The 17,571-nt window shown below is 45.2% G+C and overlaps 2 protein-coding genes across 4 annotated transcripts in view; one reads left to right on the top strand and one right to left on the bottom strand.

Moving 5' to 3' along the window:
* The window catches only part of ptprna (protein tyrosine phosphatase receptor type Na), a 26,591-nt gene extending 23,147 nt beyond the window's left edge, over window positions 1–3,444 (top strand). Inside the window, exons 19-22 of the mRNA XM_061226428.1 lie at window positions 660–713; window positions 898–962; window positions 1,665–1,738; window positions 2,651–3,444. Of these exons, the coding sequence (XP_061082412.1) occupies window positions 660–713; window positions 898–962; window positions 1,665–1,738; window positions 2,651–2,722 (265 nt within the window). The 3' untranslated portion in view covers window positions 2,723–3,444. The remainder of the gene's footprint in view (window positions 1–659; window positions 714–897; window positions 963–1,664; window positions 1,739–2,650) is intronic.
* Window positions 3,445–5,840: 2,396 nt separating this feature from the next.
* Window positions 5,841–16,963, bottom strand: dnajb2 (DnaJ heat shock protein family (Hsp40) member B2). 3 transcript variants are annotated; one of them, XM_061226504.1, is made up of 11 exons: window positions 16,632–16,963; window positions 14,764–14,854; window positions 12,560–12,669; window positions 12,148–12,201; window positions 11,827–11,943; window positions 11,682–11,711; window positions 10,798–10,930; window positions 10,615–10,685; window positions 9,632–9,916; window positions 6,624–6,674; window positions 5,841–6,071 (listed from the first exon to the last, which is right to left on the bottom strand). In XM_061226504.1, exons 2-10 carry the CDS (start codon window positions 14,826–14,828, stop codon window positions 6,646–6,648), a joined length of 894 nt encoding a protein of 297 aa, XP_061082488.1. In that variant the 5' UTR covers window positions 14,829–14,854; window positions 16,632–16,963; the 3' UTR covers window positions 5,841–6,071; window positions 6,624–6,645. The 3 variants fall into 3 exon arrangements, with proteins under 3 accessions (XP_061082488.1, XP_061082487.1, XP_061082486.1); XM_061226503.1 differs by having other exon boundaries at window positions 11,610–11,708; window positions 16,632–16,960; XM_061226502.1 differs by having other exon boundaries at window positions 11,610–11,711; window positions 16,632–16,959.
* Window positions 16,964–17,571: the final 608 nt, after the last annotated feature.

The following is a 17,571-nucleotide window of genomic DNA, read 5'->3' as shown; positions in this document are numbered from 1 at the left end:
GTTCTCTTTTTCTCTCATGCTCACTACCTCTCTCTCTCTCTCTCTCTCTCTCTCTCTCTCTCTCTCTCTCTCTCTCTCTCTCTCTCTCTCTCTCTCTCTCTCTCTCTCTCTCTCTCTCTCTCTCTCTCTCTCTCTCTCTCTCTCTCTCTCTCTCCCTCTCTCTGTGGTATGGAGGCCTGTAAGGGCTGTGGGCTTTGCACACGTGTCAGTGTCATTTTTGCGATTTGCAGCTAGTATTCTGGCTCCAGTTGCATAGTCACAAAAATGATCATTGGCAGATGTGACTGCAGCAGGAGGGACGCTGGCCATCGCCCCACCCCTCCCCCTCTGTAGGACTGGGTGATGCTGCCTGTCAAACACTCCTCCCCCATTTAAATATGCACCAACCACAGCTTCAGCTAGGCCTGCCCTCCGGTCTCTTATTTCCCAGACTGCACTTCTTCCTCTTCCCTGCTCCTCTGCCACCTTGTGTACACAGATTAAACTACAACACCCATGATGTGCTGGATAATAACGCTCCATTTGAATGATGTCATTTCCTGACCAAATCACACAAGATGTGACTCTTTTTTTCCCCCCTGTCTCAAATTGGCTCTCCCTCTCCTCTTCCCCCTCCTCTTCTCTCTTCCATCCCCTCTCTCCATTGTACCTCTCTCCAGGAAGGTAAACAAGTGCTACAGAGGACGATCCTGCCCAATAATTGTGCACTGCAGGTAAATTGACTGCATTATGTTCATTTTCCACATGGTGGCAGCAAAGTGTCTGCAAAATAGGCAGTAGTACATTTTGTTCTGTATTATGAAAGTCATAGGAGGTAATGGCCAGAATGTCTCTTCCAGTTGTGTTGTGATGCTGTGCTATGCGTAGATCATGGGTTGTGTTTTCTGTCTGGTCCAGTGATGGCACAGGGCGCACCGGGACCTACATCCTGATAGACATGGTTCTCAATCGCATGGCCAAAGGTGAACACCAAACCCCTGCCACCAGCATTACATTACATTACATTCACCCAGCAGGTGCTATAACCCAGTGCTAAGTAGCGTACCGTGTAGGAGAAACATAATTACACCTGAGAAATGTGATTCACCTGATTAATGTGTGCAATAGTGGCAGAACTGACAACCTTCCAAGACCAGTGAAGATGCAGCATCACTGGAGCATCAGTGCAAGCTCACTATGCTTGCCAAGGAAATACAGTAACCTGCACTCCCAAAGCAATATGAAACTAAGGCCAATATACTTTAGATTAATAGACTTTAAGGGAGCATATGAAAGGACAGACTCGAGAAACAACTGCTATGCTGTAGCTGCTACATTCAAAATAAAATACAGTATATTTTACGTTATTATCTGCCCCTTATTATATATTGCAGCAGGGGATGTGGGACTAATGATGATGACACCATTTTTTAACCATGGTTTGTGAAAAATATCTGTGTGGGTGTGTGGCTTTATCCTTTGGGTGAGGTCAGGAGACTTATACATGCGTGGTCTGTCTGGATGAGGTAGGAGATGTGTGTGTGATAATTACATGCATGTCTGTATGGATGCAGTAGGAGATGTGCATATGTGTGTGTGATAATTACATGCATGTCTGTATGGATGCAGTAGGAGGTGTGCATATGCGTGTGATAATTACACACATGTCTATGTGGATGTCGTAGGAGTAAAGGAGATCGACATTGCGGCGACCCTGGAGCACATTCGTGACCAGAGACCAGGCATGGTGCGCACCAAGGTACAGTATCATCCACAGATAATTGCATGAATAAGTAGGTGCAATAAAGTAAAAACGTACCTAATAAAGTGCTCAGTGAGTGTATGTGTGTGCGTGTGTGAACATGTGTATTGTGTTTGTGTGCGTGTGTGTGTGTGTGAACATGCACTGAGTTCCTGAGTTCTGCCTCTCCCTTCCTCTGTAGGACCAGTTTGCGTTCGCTCTGAGTTCTGCCTCTCCCTTCCACTGTAGGACCAGTTTGAGTTCGCTATGAGTTCTGCCTCTCCCTTCCACTGTAGGACCAGTTTGAGTTTGCTCTGAGTTCTGCCTCTCCCTTCCACTGTAGGACCAGTTTGAGTTCGCTCTGAGTGCCTCTCCCTTCCACTGTAGGACCAGTTTGATTTGCTCTGAGTTCTGCCTCTCCCTTCCTCTGTAGGACCAGTTTGATTTGCTCTGAGTTCTGCCTCTCCCTTCCACTGTAGGGCCAGTTTGATTTGCTCTGAGTTCTGCCTCTCCCTTCCACTGTAGGACCAGTTTGAATTCGCTCTGAGTGCCTCTCCCTTCCACTGTAGGACCAGTTTGAGTTCGCTCTGAGTGCCTCTCCCTTCCACTGTAGGACCAGTTTGATTTGCTCTTGAGTTCTGCCTCTCCCTTCCTCTGTAGGACCAGTTTGATTTGCTCTGAGTTCTGCCTCTCCCTTCCTCTGTAGGACCAGTTTGAGTTTGCTCTGAGTGCCTCTCCCTTCCACTGTAGGACCAGTTTGAGTTCGCTATGAGTTCTGCCTCTCCCTTCCACTGTAGGACCAGTTTGAGTTTGCTCTGAGTGCCTCTCCCTTCCACTGGAGGACCAGTTTGATTTGCTCTGAGTTCTGCCTCTCCCTTCCACTGTAGGACCAGTTTGATTTGCTCTGAGTGCCTCTCCCTTCCTCTGTAGGACCAGTTTGAGTTCGCTCTGACGGCCGTGGCAGAAGAGGTCAACGCCATCCTGAAAGCCCTCCCCCAGTGAGCTGTCACGTGCTCGGCCTGCAGCTTTCATCTCTCTCTTCTTCCTCACACCCTCCTCTTCTTCATCACGGTCTTCCTCTTTCTCACACCCTTGCATCCTTACAACCTGCCTCATCTTCATCAGTCTTCCGCCCACATGTCCTCCTCTTTGTCATTAATGTCATTCTTCCTCATGTCTCCTCTTCCTCACGTTCTTCCTCGTCTTAATCATGCTCTTCCTCTTCCTCACTGCTCCTTACCTGTTCCTCCACTTTGATCCACAAGTAGACACATGGAGAATTATCTGAACAAGAAGCAGCACACTCCAAAAAAACCCAAAAAGACTAACAAGTATTAGTCTTATATTGAGACTTATATTGAGATCATATTTGTTTTACATTTTTGCTTAAAAAACATGAAAGTATTGCTAATGAGGTAGGAGAGTATGGCTCATTTCAAGATTTGCCAACGGAATAACAGGATGTTAAAAGCATCTGAATATATTCTACTTGAGAAAAAAGATATTACAAGACTAAAGCGCTTGTCAAGGTGGTCACCTTTTTACTGTGTATGTCTCTACTGCCCCGGGTCTAAACTGAGTAACACAAGGCTCCCAGGTGCTGTAGCTGGCTGAGGCACTTAATCGCAGTACAGCAGTGTGCCCTGTTCCAGGCCGGGTCCGGCCTGGCTGGCTGGGAGTCCACTGGTGCTATGCATTATTCACTCAGCCTCTTGTTGCACAGACTGTAAAGTGAGAGGAAGTGGTGTAGCTGACGTGTGTAACTAAGCCAGCATAGAAAGAAATGGGCATTCCAAATAGTGAGAAAAGGGCAAAATACGATGAGTGTTCCATAAATTAAAAGTAGTAATTTTTTATTCCCCTAATGGTTGCCATGGTGATGGATGAAACCTGTTCTCACAGGTGATTTTAAACTTTTCACATGAAGGTGACTTAATTAACCTTCTCAGACTTGAGTGATCCGTCTAATTTTGGCTGGTAGGAATACTGGTCCCCGGGGACCAGAGTTGAGCAGCTGATTTAAGGAGATCTTTCAGTTGGCACTAGTGAAAGGCTCCAAAATTGTTTGAGTTGACCTCCATTGAGCTCTAGTCCAGAGAATCTTATTACAGTCAGTACAGATCTCGTTACCTCTGAAGTCTGATAAATTGCTCATGTGATCAGGCAGGTGTGATTCCACAGGGTCCTATCCTCCTGCCCTCCGTCATGTGTAAGAAGGGGGGGGGGGGGGGGCAGCCAGTGACTGAACTGGGGGGGAAGGGTTCACCAGTGGCTGGAATTGGTATTGCAACTGCTCACTTGTTCCTTCCAGTAAACATTCCTGTCCAAGTGCCATGAAAGTGTTATACATTCTCTGCTCTCTTACATATCTATAGTCTTTATGTAACAATCACACGGTTTGTAAATGCATTCTGCCATGTTACAGTACACTTTTTTTTAAAAGTAATAGTTGTGTGATCTCTGACCCTGCTCAAAGGCTGAATGTGTTCAGAGCTGTTGTTCAGGTTTTACAAATCCCGCCCCCAAAGTCCCTCTTCCAAAGGTCAGGGGGGAAGTGTCTTCTTACTCTGTAGAAAGGTGCTGTTGCTCTCTTTCCCGTAGATACAGCACCCTCCCCACTCGTTATTGTGAGTGAATTGTCTGTAGCATTCCTTGTATCTATAATAAACAATTCAAAGATAAAATGACAAAAAAAAAGAAAATGAATTCTATATGGAAAAATATATATATTTATTTTCTAACTTTATGTGATGAATAAAGTATGTGACGTGGTGCAACTGCAGAGCAGGGGTCTGTGTGCTGTTTATTCACCTGTATGGAGGGGTCTGTGTGCTGTTTATTCACCTGTGTGGATGAGTCTGTGTGCTGTTTATTCACCTGTATGGAGGGGTCTGTGTGCTGTTTATTCACCTGTGTGGATGAGTCTGCGTGCTGTTTATTCACCTGTATGGAGGGGTCTGTGTGCTGTTTATTCACCTGTGTGGATGAGTCTGTGTGCTGTTTATTCACTTGTGTGGAGGAGTCTGTTTGCTGTTTATTCACCTGTGTGGAGGGGTCTGTGTGCTGTTTATTCACCTGTGTGGAGGGGTCTGTGTGCTGTTTATTCACCTGTGTGGAGGGGTCTGTGAGAGAGAGACCGTGGCTCCAGAGACTGTGGCTCCTCATTAAACATAAATGAGCGTTATTCCTACGGAGACCCACAAATGCTTGATGCATCACTCATATTTGCCGCTATTAATAAATACATTGCGCTCGGGAGCGAATTCAGCTCATCCTTCTTATTCGGTCTACTGCCTTGTTTGGCACCTTCCAGAGGTTGAACTAATATAGCACACAGCTAGTGTAGCACTACACTGTGCTTACCGTCTGTCCCAGCTCTGTCACCAGGTTTCATGTGAGGGAGGCCTATTGGCTGGGTAGCCTGTAGACCCTCTCCTACATGCGGTTCTGTGGACCCAGATTAGATAAGTGGGTGGTTATTAAGTAACTAGAGGTAAAGACCCCTACTGTACTTGCTCAACATAGTCGTCTTTACCTACTAAAAACAAGAACATTGAAATCACCTGGTGACATGTTGGTGTTATAAGATTTTGGATGTTTGAGAAATAACTGTACACTGTTGAAGGCATCCATTTTAATTGTATCGTAGTTTCAGACCTGATCCTATATTTAATAAGTATTGTTTTTTTTGTCACTGAGGTTCTGAAACTTTGAGCCACGATCCTCATAATGAGCAAAAACCTTTCATCTGGCTGATGCCTTCTTAAAAAGCCAGATGTACAAATATGTAATTTTAAAATGTCAAAAATATAGTTTGAAATGCACCAATACGTGACTGGATAAATGGTGCTCTTTATGTGGAACTACTGAAGTATATTAACTGCTGTTGTGAAAGTCTATGGACAGAGACATGCTATATTCACATGTAATGCTGTTTTTCCAACATGTCTTGCCACCAAGTTAAAATTGTCTTAGCAACCACCAGTGGATCCCAATCAGCAGTGTGGGAATCAGTGCTTCTATTCATGAGCAGAATGATGTCATCACTCTGTTATGTTCGGAATGCTTGCACAGAACACTCTGCTATGATTCAGCACACCAGAACACAGAGGCCAAACACTTCTTTATAAAACAACTATATTTAAGTCTTTGTTATTTTTAGAGATGAAACTGCTGGTATCGCTCGGTTATAGATCATTGTAAGCAGGAATCCGGTCTTGCTCTCAGCTTGTACACTCGAACATCTGCACATTGCTTTGTCCTTCTCCTCTTTTTTTCCAAATAAAACTTTGAAAAGCGTGGGTCAGTAGGTGAGAGGGGCTGAGAGAATGAGAGAGCACTGGAAGTCTGCCTGTTGAGAGCAAAATGGACAGGGAATCAGTTAGTTCACACCCCTCTCCCTCCCCCCCACACCTTCCCAGCATACCCTCACTGTTGATTTGCAAGGCCCACCCGGGTCATGTGACTGCAGAACAGCCAATGGCACAGAAAGAACTGCACACAGATGCTGATTTGTTTGTGACAATTTGTTATGCCAAAATATACATGATGTATTGCAGAAAGGAGAGTGGTGGTTAATCATGGAGTAGCAGAGTGCTGCAGACAAGATGCAGTTATACTTGTAACGAGAACGTTGCAGGTTTGAAGCGTAGGTTGTTATATATCCTTGATTAACCTACCATATAACCGCAAGTATATATATGCACAACCACACACACACCCTTTTTAAACGAGTCTATTTCTGTTTTTTTATATATATTTTAATATATTTTATCTGTGTCCTTGAGGTAGTTCACAGACAGACAGACACACACACGGGGCAGACATGTGTTTGAGGGTCACAGAAGGGGACAGGGAGGTGCTGTTCCACACACAGCCGCGTGATTGGCAGGCCAGACGTTACCTGAAGGGGCTGCGGTGGCCAGTCAGCCAGTGAAAGCCTGGAAGTCAGAGTCTGAAAGAGCAGGAGAGTGAGAGAGATGAAGCCACCGGGGGGACGCAACGGGAAGAGAGGAAAGGCTGTCACACAAGATGGCGGGAGAGGACTACGGCTGCGTGAGGAGGAGTGCGCACGGAGGGAGAGACGAGGGACCGGCAGGTGAGGCAGGCGTCGGTGAGCCGGGGGAGGAGAGGACTGCTGTGACTGACGAAGCCTTTTACAGCGAGCACAGCGGCAGCAGTGATGGGAGAAGGCGCGGGGGGTGTAATCTAATGCTGCGGCAGAGTTCACACAGAGGACAATGCCAGGAAGAAGGTGTGTTTTACACTGCCCTCCCAGATGAAAGTGTGCTGATTCACACCTCTGTATTACAGACCATCAACTCTATTATCCCCACTCCCAGTTTAAATACACCCCTCTAACATCCCATTACACCCCACTCCCAGTTTAAATACACCCCTCGAACATCCCATTACACCCCACTCCCAGTTTAAATACACCCCTCTAACATCCCATTACACCCCCACTCCTAGTTTAAATACACATCTCTGTAACATCCCATTACACCCCACTCCCAGTTTAAATACACCCCTCTAACATCCCATTACACCCCCACTCCCAGTTTAAATACACCCCTCTAACATCCCATTACACCCCCACTCCCAGTTTAAATACACCTCTCTGTAACATCCCATTACACCCCACTCCCAGTTTAAATACACCCCTCTAACATCCCATTACACCCCCACTCCCAGTTTAAATACACCTTTCTGCTACATCTCTACACCTCTACTACACCCACCCACCATCAGACAAACACAGACTGGATCCTGACTGGCACTCTGCTGTGGTTAAGAAGGTTGGTTTAGTTGCAAGAAGAGTGCGTAAACTCACGTTGCTTTACCTTTCTTATTTTATTATTTCATTGTTTTCTTGCGTGTTTAACTGACAGTCACAAAGAAATAATCAGCAGTTACAACAGCATTTTTTTCTTTGAAATATAAAAACAATGAACAGTAGGAAGTGCAGTTGTCTTGTGTGGTCAGTGAACACGGCCCTCAGTAGGGGTGCAGTGGCAGTGGAGTTAATGTGCTGTAATACTGGAGTAGGGTGTGTACAGCAGTAGTCATGTAATGTTGAGTGAACAGGAGAGAGTACGCACAGCAGTTCTGTGCTGTTCATGCAAGTGAATATATTCAATTTTATTGCTGCACAAAATTCACTACTTTAAAAAAATATCCGCCTATTGCTGTTCAAAGTTATTTCAATGGGTTTGTCACCTTTTTAGAAGCAAATTAACAAATGATAATTAATTCAGTGATGAGACTGCCTCTGTCTGAAATGTTGAATTTGTAAACACAAGAAGTCTCCCTCAATCCCATCATGCACCAGCACTGTGCTGGATGTTACACAACGACTTATACTAATGGATAATCCTGCCAAGCACAAAATATATATATTTTTAAACATCAATTTTAAAAACGTCTTTTACTTTCACATTGTCAGCACAGAGCACAATAGCGGCTAATATGAATTGTGTTGGTTTCGTCCTGCCACTGCTGGGGCAGGGAAGCTCGACACAGCTGATGACAAGATGCCCATCCCCACAAAGGCACTATACAACAAAGACCATTTTAAACATATTAAACGTGTTCTCAGCTCCGATACAGGAGCTTAATCATTCATAGTGGTGCCATATAATTACAGCAGTTAACATTCATTCAATCCCCCCTCTCTTAATAACTATTTAATTGCCACATTCCCTTCATAAATTATTGTTGGAGTACAAACAATGTTGGTTTGTCTCCTCAGAGTTAAGTTGTGAAAATGAATACCAGTGTGAATCAAAAGGAAGTAAAGTTGAAAGATTTCCACTCGGCACTTAATTACAATTATTACTAAATATTTAGCAAAATATCTTAGTGTCCCTTGTTTCTCAGAAATGCCTCTCCTCCCAACACTCGTCTTATAATGTAAATCTGAGAAACTGAATGCACATAGCCCTGAGTCCATGGAGGACAGGTAGTGTGTTCACCTCAGGACAGGTACCCTGACATATTCACAGGGTGTAGGAAACGGGAAATAAAAGAGCAGTTGGCTGCTCTAAGCCAGGAAGTAGATTTCTAGTGGGGGCATGGGGCCTGCTTTTGTTCCCCTACACTTGTCCAATTAGTTGGTGAGCCATATATATTATTATTTTGTCCACTGTACAATTTATGCTGTAATAAGCTATTTATTGAGTAGTGAAGCATAGGGACAGAGGGTGGAGAAGAGGCCAGCGGACACACAAACTGCAGGAGCTGTTTGGCACCGAGTGATGGTGGTCACTCTCGGAGAAGGCAGACGGGTCTCTTCTGAGGTATGCGGGAAGGCCTTCAGCCAATACAATACTGACGCAACAGTTAGAAATCACTACAAACTGTCAGTGAGCCTGCCACTCAATTAGATTAATACCAATTATGTTAATCGCAACTCTCACCGGCTCTGCAGCAGACTCTCCCTCTACCATAGGAAACAGTTGCTGCAAGAGAGGCACAATGCATTTGCTTGTTTGCTGCCAAGACACTACACTGCCTTCAGCAGAGTGAGGGTGTCGTTTCCCTGCTGGGAGAAAGAGACGCACTGTGAAACGACACCCCACTCTGGCAGCAGTGCCTCTCAGCACATCAGGCATTTGAATTTCTTTTTCTTTTTAATGTTGGGGCTGGAGTCCCTCCTCCCGTCCAGCGGGGGCGCTGTAGGCTCCAGGGCACTATTCTCCTCCGCTTTCCCCGCGGGCCTCCCCTCCTCCTGAGCCCTGTGGTGTGTCACGCCTGTCCTCTCCTCCGCCGCTCTGGGCTGCTCCCTGACTACCGCCGCCCCTCTCCCCCCGTCTACGCCCCCGCGCTCCCTCGCCCCTCCCCCCTGCGCTCTCGGCCCGCCCCCCTGCTCTCTAGCCCCGCCCCCCTGCTCTCTAGCCCCGCCCCCGGCACCTGAGATGACATCGGCAGCCGCCGCGCGCTGCTGCGCCTCCAGCTCTGACAGGCTGTAGGCCAGCGCCATCTGCAGCTCTTCGTCCTCCTCCTCCTCCTCCTCGCTTCCGTCGGGGCAGTGGTAGAACGGGGCGGAGCTGAAGGAGCGCTGCGCCTGGCCGCGGGAGCTGAGGCCAGGCTGCTCCAGCAGGTGGCGCTCTGGCCGTCCGGGCTGATGCGTCGTGGCCTGGCTGGGCTGCTCCCGTCGACTCAGCTCCAGGGCGAGCGCCAACTCGTCCTCAACACCTCCACCGGAAAACAAGCACTCAAACAGGGTCCCGATACAGCGCACTCACAGTCACCTGACTTATAGCGGAGGGCAGTCCTGAGGCTATCAGACCGATCCAACTGACACCCAGCATAAATATGTAATTACATAGACGGCTATATTACTGGAAGGATCAATATTCTTGCTTATTTAGTCATTTAATACCAGCAGCATAGGTGCAATTTACAGGGGGGACAAAGTCCTCCACCGACACTAATGAAACCCCTGCGTCTTATGAAAATAATGAAATATTTTAAATGAGTTAAAATATTTTAAATCAGTATTGTATGTAAGAACAGGGAGCTGAGCAGTGTTGAGTTCAAGCCAGCCACATTTAAAAGTTTTTGGTGAATGCGTTTCCATTGGCAATTGGTAATTTAATGGGGCTGAGGTTGAAGCCACATAAAATGTTGGAACATTGTTTTCAGATGTTGAACGCTATGGGGGAAGGGTGTGCCTGTGCCTGTGACACCAGTCTATGTGCAGGCCTATAGTCTATTAGGTTAAACGGTAAAAGTTAAGCAAAGACAAGCTTCCTCTTGTTATTTCAATGAGGACTTAAAAGCTCAAACCGGTCTTGTCACCGATTCGCCCACAGCGTTCAGCAGGCACCCTGCAGTTGCCCATTCAGTCAGAGGATTGGACAAAGCCTGCTGACTGGATGAGGGAGACTCACCATTAATCAGGATGCTCTTCAGGACCCCGTCCTCTTCGATCTCCGTTCTCTCCTGACCGTTCTCTCGGATCCTATCAAAGAAACATCATCACCGTTACCACTATGGTCAGCTTTGCCCTCGTAATCATTATCATCATTATGGTGTCTCTGAACGCAGCCATAAATCATATATTATAGACTGACTTTTTGGTGGTGGTGCGTTTCCCATTGATGAAGCGTGTGGATGTGGAGACGGACTTGAAGTTCCCCGTCCCTCCGCCCATCCCCCTCTCCATTCCTCCCATGGAGGAGGAGGAGGAGAAGGTGGTGAAGTCCACTGAGATGGAGAAGAGAGAAAAGAGAGGGGCTCCCTTTAGTTTATTCCTTTATTATCATCTGCAGTTTTACTCGCACATTTATGGGGTGCTGCTATGTCACCTGTGTTTTCCTGTATGGTTACCTGTTAAGGCATCTAATTGCCGTTGTGGTGAAATATTTGATATCTCTTGGGAACACTATTTGGAAATGAGGACAGGCTCACAAAACGTCCTGCAACAGGATTATTGGGGGGAAAAGTATTTTTTCAAAGCTGTCAAGCAGATCACACTCTTGCACTTGGAGAGCTGCGGGGTGGTTCGGTTTTGCTTTCACCATAAAATCAGCAATCAGGTTTTACCCAATAAAGCATGTTAATGAACTGCCTGCTGCTCTAGCCCGTCAATGAAGAGCTGCATAAGAACAGCATGACATTCTGCAGCCCTCCAAGGGAATTATTACATTACATTAATGGCATTTGGGAGATGGTCTTATCCAGAGCGACATACAGTTGATTAGACCAAGCAGGAGACAATCCTCCCCTGGAGCATTGCAGGGTTAAGGGCCTTGGCTCAAGGGCCCAACGGCTGTGCTTATTGTGGCTACACTGGGGATCAAACCACCGATCATGTTCCTTAACCACTACAATACAGGCTGCCCCCTGTAAGCATGGGTATGACTGTTCAGTGGCGTGAACACACCTCCGGCTGACGGGAAGGAGAAGAAGCGGTTCGGGCCGAGTCGCGAGGCGCCAGAGTGCCCATGGAACCCACCGTGCATCCCGCCGAAGGGGAAGTCATCTGCTGCACACAGGAAGACAGGGTAAACAGGACGAGCCGGGGAAACGGTGCGATGGACATCTATAAACACAGCCTGAGGCCGGCCGCTCCTGCCCGCACAGCGGTGTCACAGGCTCACCGAAGAAACTGGCAAACGGGTCCTGGCCCCCGAAAAACTCCCGGAACACCTCGTCCGGGCTGCGGAATGTGAAGGCGAACCCTGGGAAATCTCCTGGGCTGGAGGAACCACTGGAGCCTGGTGGAGAGGTGAGGGGGAGAGGGGTAGAAAGAGAGAGAGGGGTGGATGGGCAGATGAGGAGTAATACTGGTGAAAGTAAAAGCTACAAAAGAGCAGTCCATATGCAGTCAACAGTGTCAGGAAATACTATGTAATTGTATTAACGGGACTGTTGTGGATTTCACAAATGTGTCAAATGGGGAAGACTCTTGTTTTACCCACCTGAACTGGGCATGCCATCTTTGCCAAAGTGACCATATGCCTCTCGCTTGCTTGCTGAGAGAGAAGAAGGTAAACACACAGTTTTAAAATTTTAGATGTTTAGAAATCTAATCCAAGTTGATGATTCATAACCACTTTGAATGAGTGACTTGAATGATTTACTGTCTCAAAATTTTGGCATATTGACAGCTTATAATAACATTGCACGTTCAAAAATTCTGGTCCCTGGCTTTGAGATTCCTGGGCTTGTTTCCACTTGGTAGTCTGTTTCAATTGTGCTGCTGCTTAAACTTAGCCTTAACCCTAATTATATGTCCAGTACATGCAGTAGATCAATCTGTTTTTAAACTTGATTCAAATTTAAATTAAAAAACATTAACAATAATACAATAAATACATGTTAAGTGCTTACTGTCAGAGAGAACTTCATAGGCCTCAGCAATCTCCTTGAACTTTCTCTCTGCCTCCTCCTTGTTGTCGGGGTTTTTGTCTGGGTGCCACCGCAGGGCTAGCTTCCTGTACCTGGATAAAAACACATGCAAACATGGATGCACACAGACAATTATGGCATTTCACCTGCATCACACTCATCAGAGTAATTCAGACAGACAGACTCACTCCTGCTTCAGGTACAGGGTGTACTTGGTCGCCCTCTTTGGTCTCTCTCACCTAACCTGTCCTGGACCATCAGCAGTGAATTTGACCTGGTGTTCAGGACCTTGTCAGTGACTTTAACTTTCATTTTTCAATAATTTAATTAATCCTCCAGTGGGGATAGGAACACTACACTGAGTGTTAATCTTCAGCCACTCATTGCGGAGAAATAATACGTGCCCTTCCTCAAAAATTGAGAAGCTTTTTGATTATGCTTGCCTTTATAGGACATCAGTGGAGGACACTGACTTTTAACATCACAGCCCTACATCAGCACACAAGCATAGGCTGTGTTCGAATCAGCACACATTACATTACATTAATGCCATTTGGCAGACGCTCTTATCCAGAGCAATGTACAGTTGATTACACTTAACAGGATCAATGCAGAGTTAAGGGCCTTGCCCAAGGGCCCAACTGTGCAGAGGGGATAGAACCACCGACCTTGCAGGTCCCAGTCATGTACCTTAACCACTATGCTACTATACAAGTTGTAGTATATAGTGCCTTCCATAATGTTTGGGACAAAGAACCATCATTTATTTATGTAAACCCCAATTTGAGATTTGTTTTCAGATTTTAATAAAGGGCATTTTCACATTTTGTTTCAACATGTAGAAATTACAGCAGTGTTTATACATAGTACTGCATTTCACGGCACCATAATGTTTGGGACACAGCAATGTTATGTAAATGAAAATAGTCTGGGATTTTGTTGCAAATCATTTGCATGCCATGACTTCCTTATTGTTGAATTGTTTTTCCTGACAAATGTTCTTGTTCAACTCAATGGGAAAAAAAATTATTTTCGTATCTACTGCATATCTGGCAGCAGTACGGCGTTTTGAGGCTAATTAGATACCTTGGACCCTTGATTACTTCAAGCCATTTAGCCAGCAAATGTGTTCCCGTATCAGCATAAGTTACCGCTGAATCTAGCCCCCCCCTCCCCCCAATTCCCATACAGATTCATTCAAATGCAAAGAATTTTAGTATCGCTTGTGGGACAACCTGAAAATAAGATATCCAGACTCTGATGATGTTGATAGGTCACAGACATCAGGAAGTCATGGAATACAAAGGATATGCAACAAAATACTAAACATGACTACTTTCATTTCCATAACATTGCTGTGTCCCAAACATTATGGTGCCCTGAAATGGGAGTCTGTGTAATAAACACTGCTGTAATTTCCACATGTAAATGTATAAAACATCCCTTTATTAAAATCTGACAATGTGCACTTACATTTTTTTTTCTCCATATAATCTCAAATTGTGGAGTACTGAGGAAAATAAATAAATGATGGGTTGTTGTCCCAAACTTTATGTAGGGCACTGTCCAAGTGTGCTGATTCGGAAACAACCATGATGTTTGAATACCTATTGGGCCATCCCATCGAGTCATGAATCATACTGCATTAAAGCAACATATTTTAAAATTCTACAATCAAATTATTGCCTAGCTGTCAATGAATGATACCACATTTGACATTAAATTATAAGCCATCACGAAATGGTGTGAGGAGTAATTTAGTCTCGTGATTTAAAAGTAGAGACATTTTCTATGCTTTAAAAAAAAGAAAACCCACATCCTTCAACCAGTATTTAGTGCAGGTGGACCACAGTTAGACGGTTTCTTATAGAAAGTGAGTGGTGCATCCCCTGAGTAGCACACCAGCCTGCCACCAGCATTAGTTCCAAAAACTCTTAACCCACAGCACCTCCAGCACGTCAAGATGTAAATTGCACGCCTAATTTGTGGTGATCTGAGCCAGAGCTGGTCTTGCAACACAGAAGTTTATCATATGGTCAACATGTGGGTTTCATTCATTCGGTGCAGTAACCTGCCACAAGTAACCTGTCCTGTCTGACTCAGCCATGCTTTATGAGTGTTATTCCCATCCCTGGTGTTTGCTCTGCCCAGAGCACCACTGATCTGGAGATCGTCTGGTTACTTACGCCTTTTTGATGTCTTCTGAGGAGGCGTTTCGCGACACTCCCAGAATGTCATAGTAATCCACCATGTCTTCCCCCCTCTCCCTCGCTGACTCTGCCAGAAATACACAGCTTCGGTGTTACAGCTGTCTGTGGCTTTTAAACGCTGCGACCCTGGATCTTTTCCTGTGTGCTTTCCCCTAATACTCCAGTGCTTACGCTATACTCTCAAGATCGACATGATAAAAATGTGTTCATACTAAACGGAAATAAAAAAAATGCATTAATGATGAAAGGCAGTTGAAAAAGGTGATTCATAATACCGCACATCACTGCATCAACTGTTGATCGCTATTATGCAAGACTTATCTATGAGGCAATGTGGCTCCTGTCAAATTCATCACTTTGTCGTCTGTAATTGTATGTTAGGCAAAACATTTTCCACAAAGAATATCCTATAGCCACTCCTTCGAAGTTGCAGGCTTAGCTTTCAACCAGTGCTTTAAAATATTTGTTACTTAAAAGCACAACCTAATCACAACTAAGATCAGGCTGGTCTACCGTACTGAGCAACCAGACGAGAAGGGCAATTGTCAGAAGTAACCAAGAGGCCGGCTACACCGAGGAGCTCATCGGCTGAAATGGGAGAAACTGTTAAGAGATCATCAATCTCTTTGCATCACAGATTTGGCCTGTTTGGGAGAGTGGTGCGATAGACGCCACTTCTGAGAAAGGGCAGCAAGTCATGCCTGGAGTTTGTGAGAAGCCATGTGAAAGTCCCCCTTCTGGAAGATGATTTATGGTCTGATGAAAAGTTGAGCTCTTTGCCCTGAAAGCAAATCGCTATGTTTGACAATCTTAAAAGGGTTAGGTATTGGTTGTGGAATGGCCTGAAAATTGCAATCCACTGATGCTTACTGAAGCACTGATGCTCTGGTGGAGTTGGAACAAATTTGCATGAAGGAATCTAAAATTAAAATGTGCAAAGTTCATATAAACACACCTGAGCTGTAATTGCTGCCGATTAAGTATTTCCCAGGAGTAGATTCTCAAAATTTACTTACTAACTTTACTTACTTACTTTACTTTACTTACTTACTACCCAAACTTACTAACAACTTTAGAAGCCTAATTGTAGTATTTCTCATTCATCTGAACCAGGCTACAGCTATTTTTTTAAACCTCAGGTGCCCTTTGAGGTCCAATCAACACCCGCGTCTGTATTTAAGTGGTTACGTGCACATGATCATATTGACAACTGTATAAACCAACTAGCTACTCAGTCTTGAAGTAGCGTTCCTTGATGGGCAGTAATCCAGGTAGACAGGATCGTTAATGGGAGGTAAACAACGTGGCCTGAGTTGTTCAGCTTCACATTTAATTTTTAATTCCGACTGATCTTCAGTGCACTCCCGACATTTGTATTCCAATACTAGTTTGCCAAAGGGGGTTTAATTACGGATGACCGCATGCTGGTATTCCCCTCCGGTCTGGCTGTGAGCCTACACAAGCCTGGAGTTCTCTGGAAACCAGACACATTGTGATGTTATTTCCAGCTCACGGTTTGTTTAGTCGTTATGGTTCCTAACAGCTGCATGTTCTGAGCACACAGACGTCCAGCGAGAGCGAGCGCAGGACCACCAGCCTTTAAATTACTGTTATTTACCTACCAGTGGAATATTTAGCCGAACAGCGTCAAAAGCCGGATCCTGAACAAAAAAATAAGGGGTACCTACTTGGGCAAAATGACAGTTGCATATAAAAAACAAGCTGATATCGGTCTGTTCGCTAGCTAGAGCTATAGGCTAGTATAGTATTCCGTTACGTAGTAGCCTAAATGTTATTAGCTTGTTTGTCGAGCCTTGGGTGAGCATGTCAACCGCAGATATTACCTTTTTTGGAAGTATATTCAGCAAGCAGATGGAGTGCCTTCTCGCAGTCTTAAAATGGGAGTAACGTTAAAGATTTTGGAAAGTCGCTGGAATGCTCTGCGTGAGAATCGTTTCTAATGGGTACACCGCGTTGTAATTCCGGGGTACACGTCCCTCAGTGTCCGTCTTGTTGGCCTACCAGGGGCATAACTTGTCACGGCTTTCCCACACCTTAATGCCCGTAGCCGTATGCCCTGGCTCGGCTGTTGGCCCTGCGTCACAAACAGCTGAGCCGATACGTCCAGAAAAAAAATGGGGCACCCAGAATATACCAGAGATAATTCGTGTCAGTGTTTTGAATCGTCACTGACTCCGCCTCTGATTTCCCTAAGATTAGCAACCACGCCGATTGGCTGAACATGCCACAGGTCGTCAACGTCAAATGTTCATTGGACAATATTGTCGCTTGTCGCAAGCTAAAACGAAAGGGATTGTCACACGAACAGCGTTCTTGAGAGTTGAACATATTTACAGTGTAAAACTGAACGCACTGAATATGTTTAGATGTAGCATAAATTAGGCTATTTTATTCATCCCCGGCCGCATATTTTAGGCAACAACATTCGAGTCCTTTCCGTTAACTTCTGGGCAACACCTGCCCCATTTTGAATGGGATCTTTGTTCGGTGTAGCACCGTTAAGGCTGTCAAATAGCCTTGACTATGGAACGATGATGAAATGATGAAAGGTTAATTAGTAAAGGTAAGAATATTTAAGGCCAAAGTATTGGAATGATATAGTGTCCATATGGGAAAAAAAGCCATTGAGATCTAACAGTTGCTAACGATAGCCTATGGGCCTATGCATTCCATTCCTGCCTGCCTTTGAAAGCACAGCTGCGTATAACTTAGCCGATGAAGACGATTTGTCTCGTGCTGTAAACAAATATTAGCGGACGGACC

Source organism: Conger conger, chromosome 17 (genome assembly GCF_963514075.1).
Source record: "Conger conger chromosome 17, fConCon1.1, whole genome shotgun sequence".
NCBI classification, from domain to species: domain Eukaryota; kingdom Metazoa; phylum Chordata; class Actinopteri; order Anguilliformes; family Congridae; genus Conger; species Conger conger.
The sequence above is the reverse complement of the archived record's forward strand: the minus strand, read 5'-3'. Positions and strand labels throughout refer to the sequence as shown.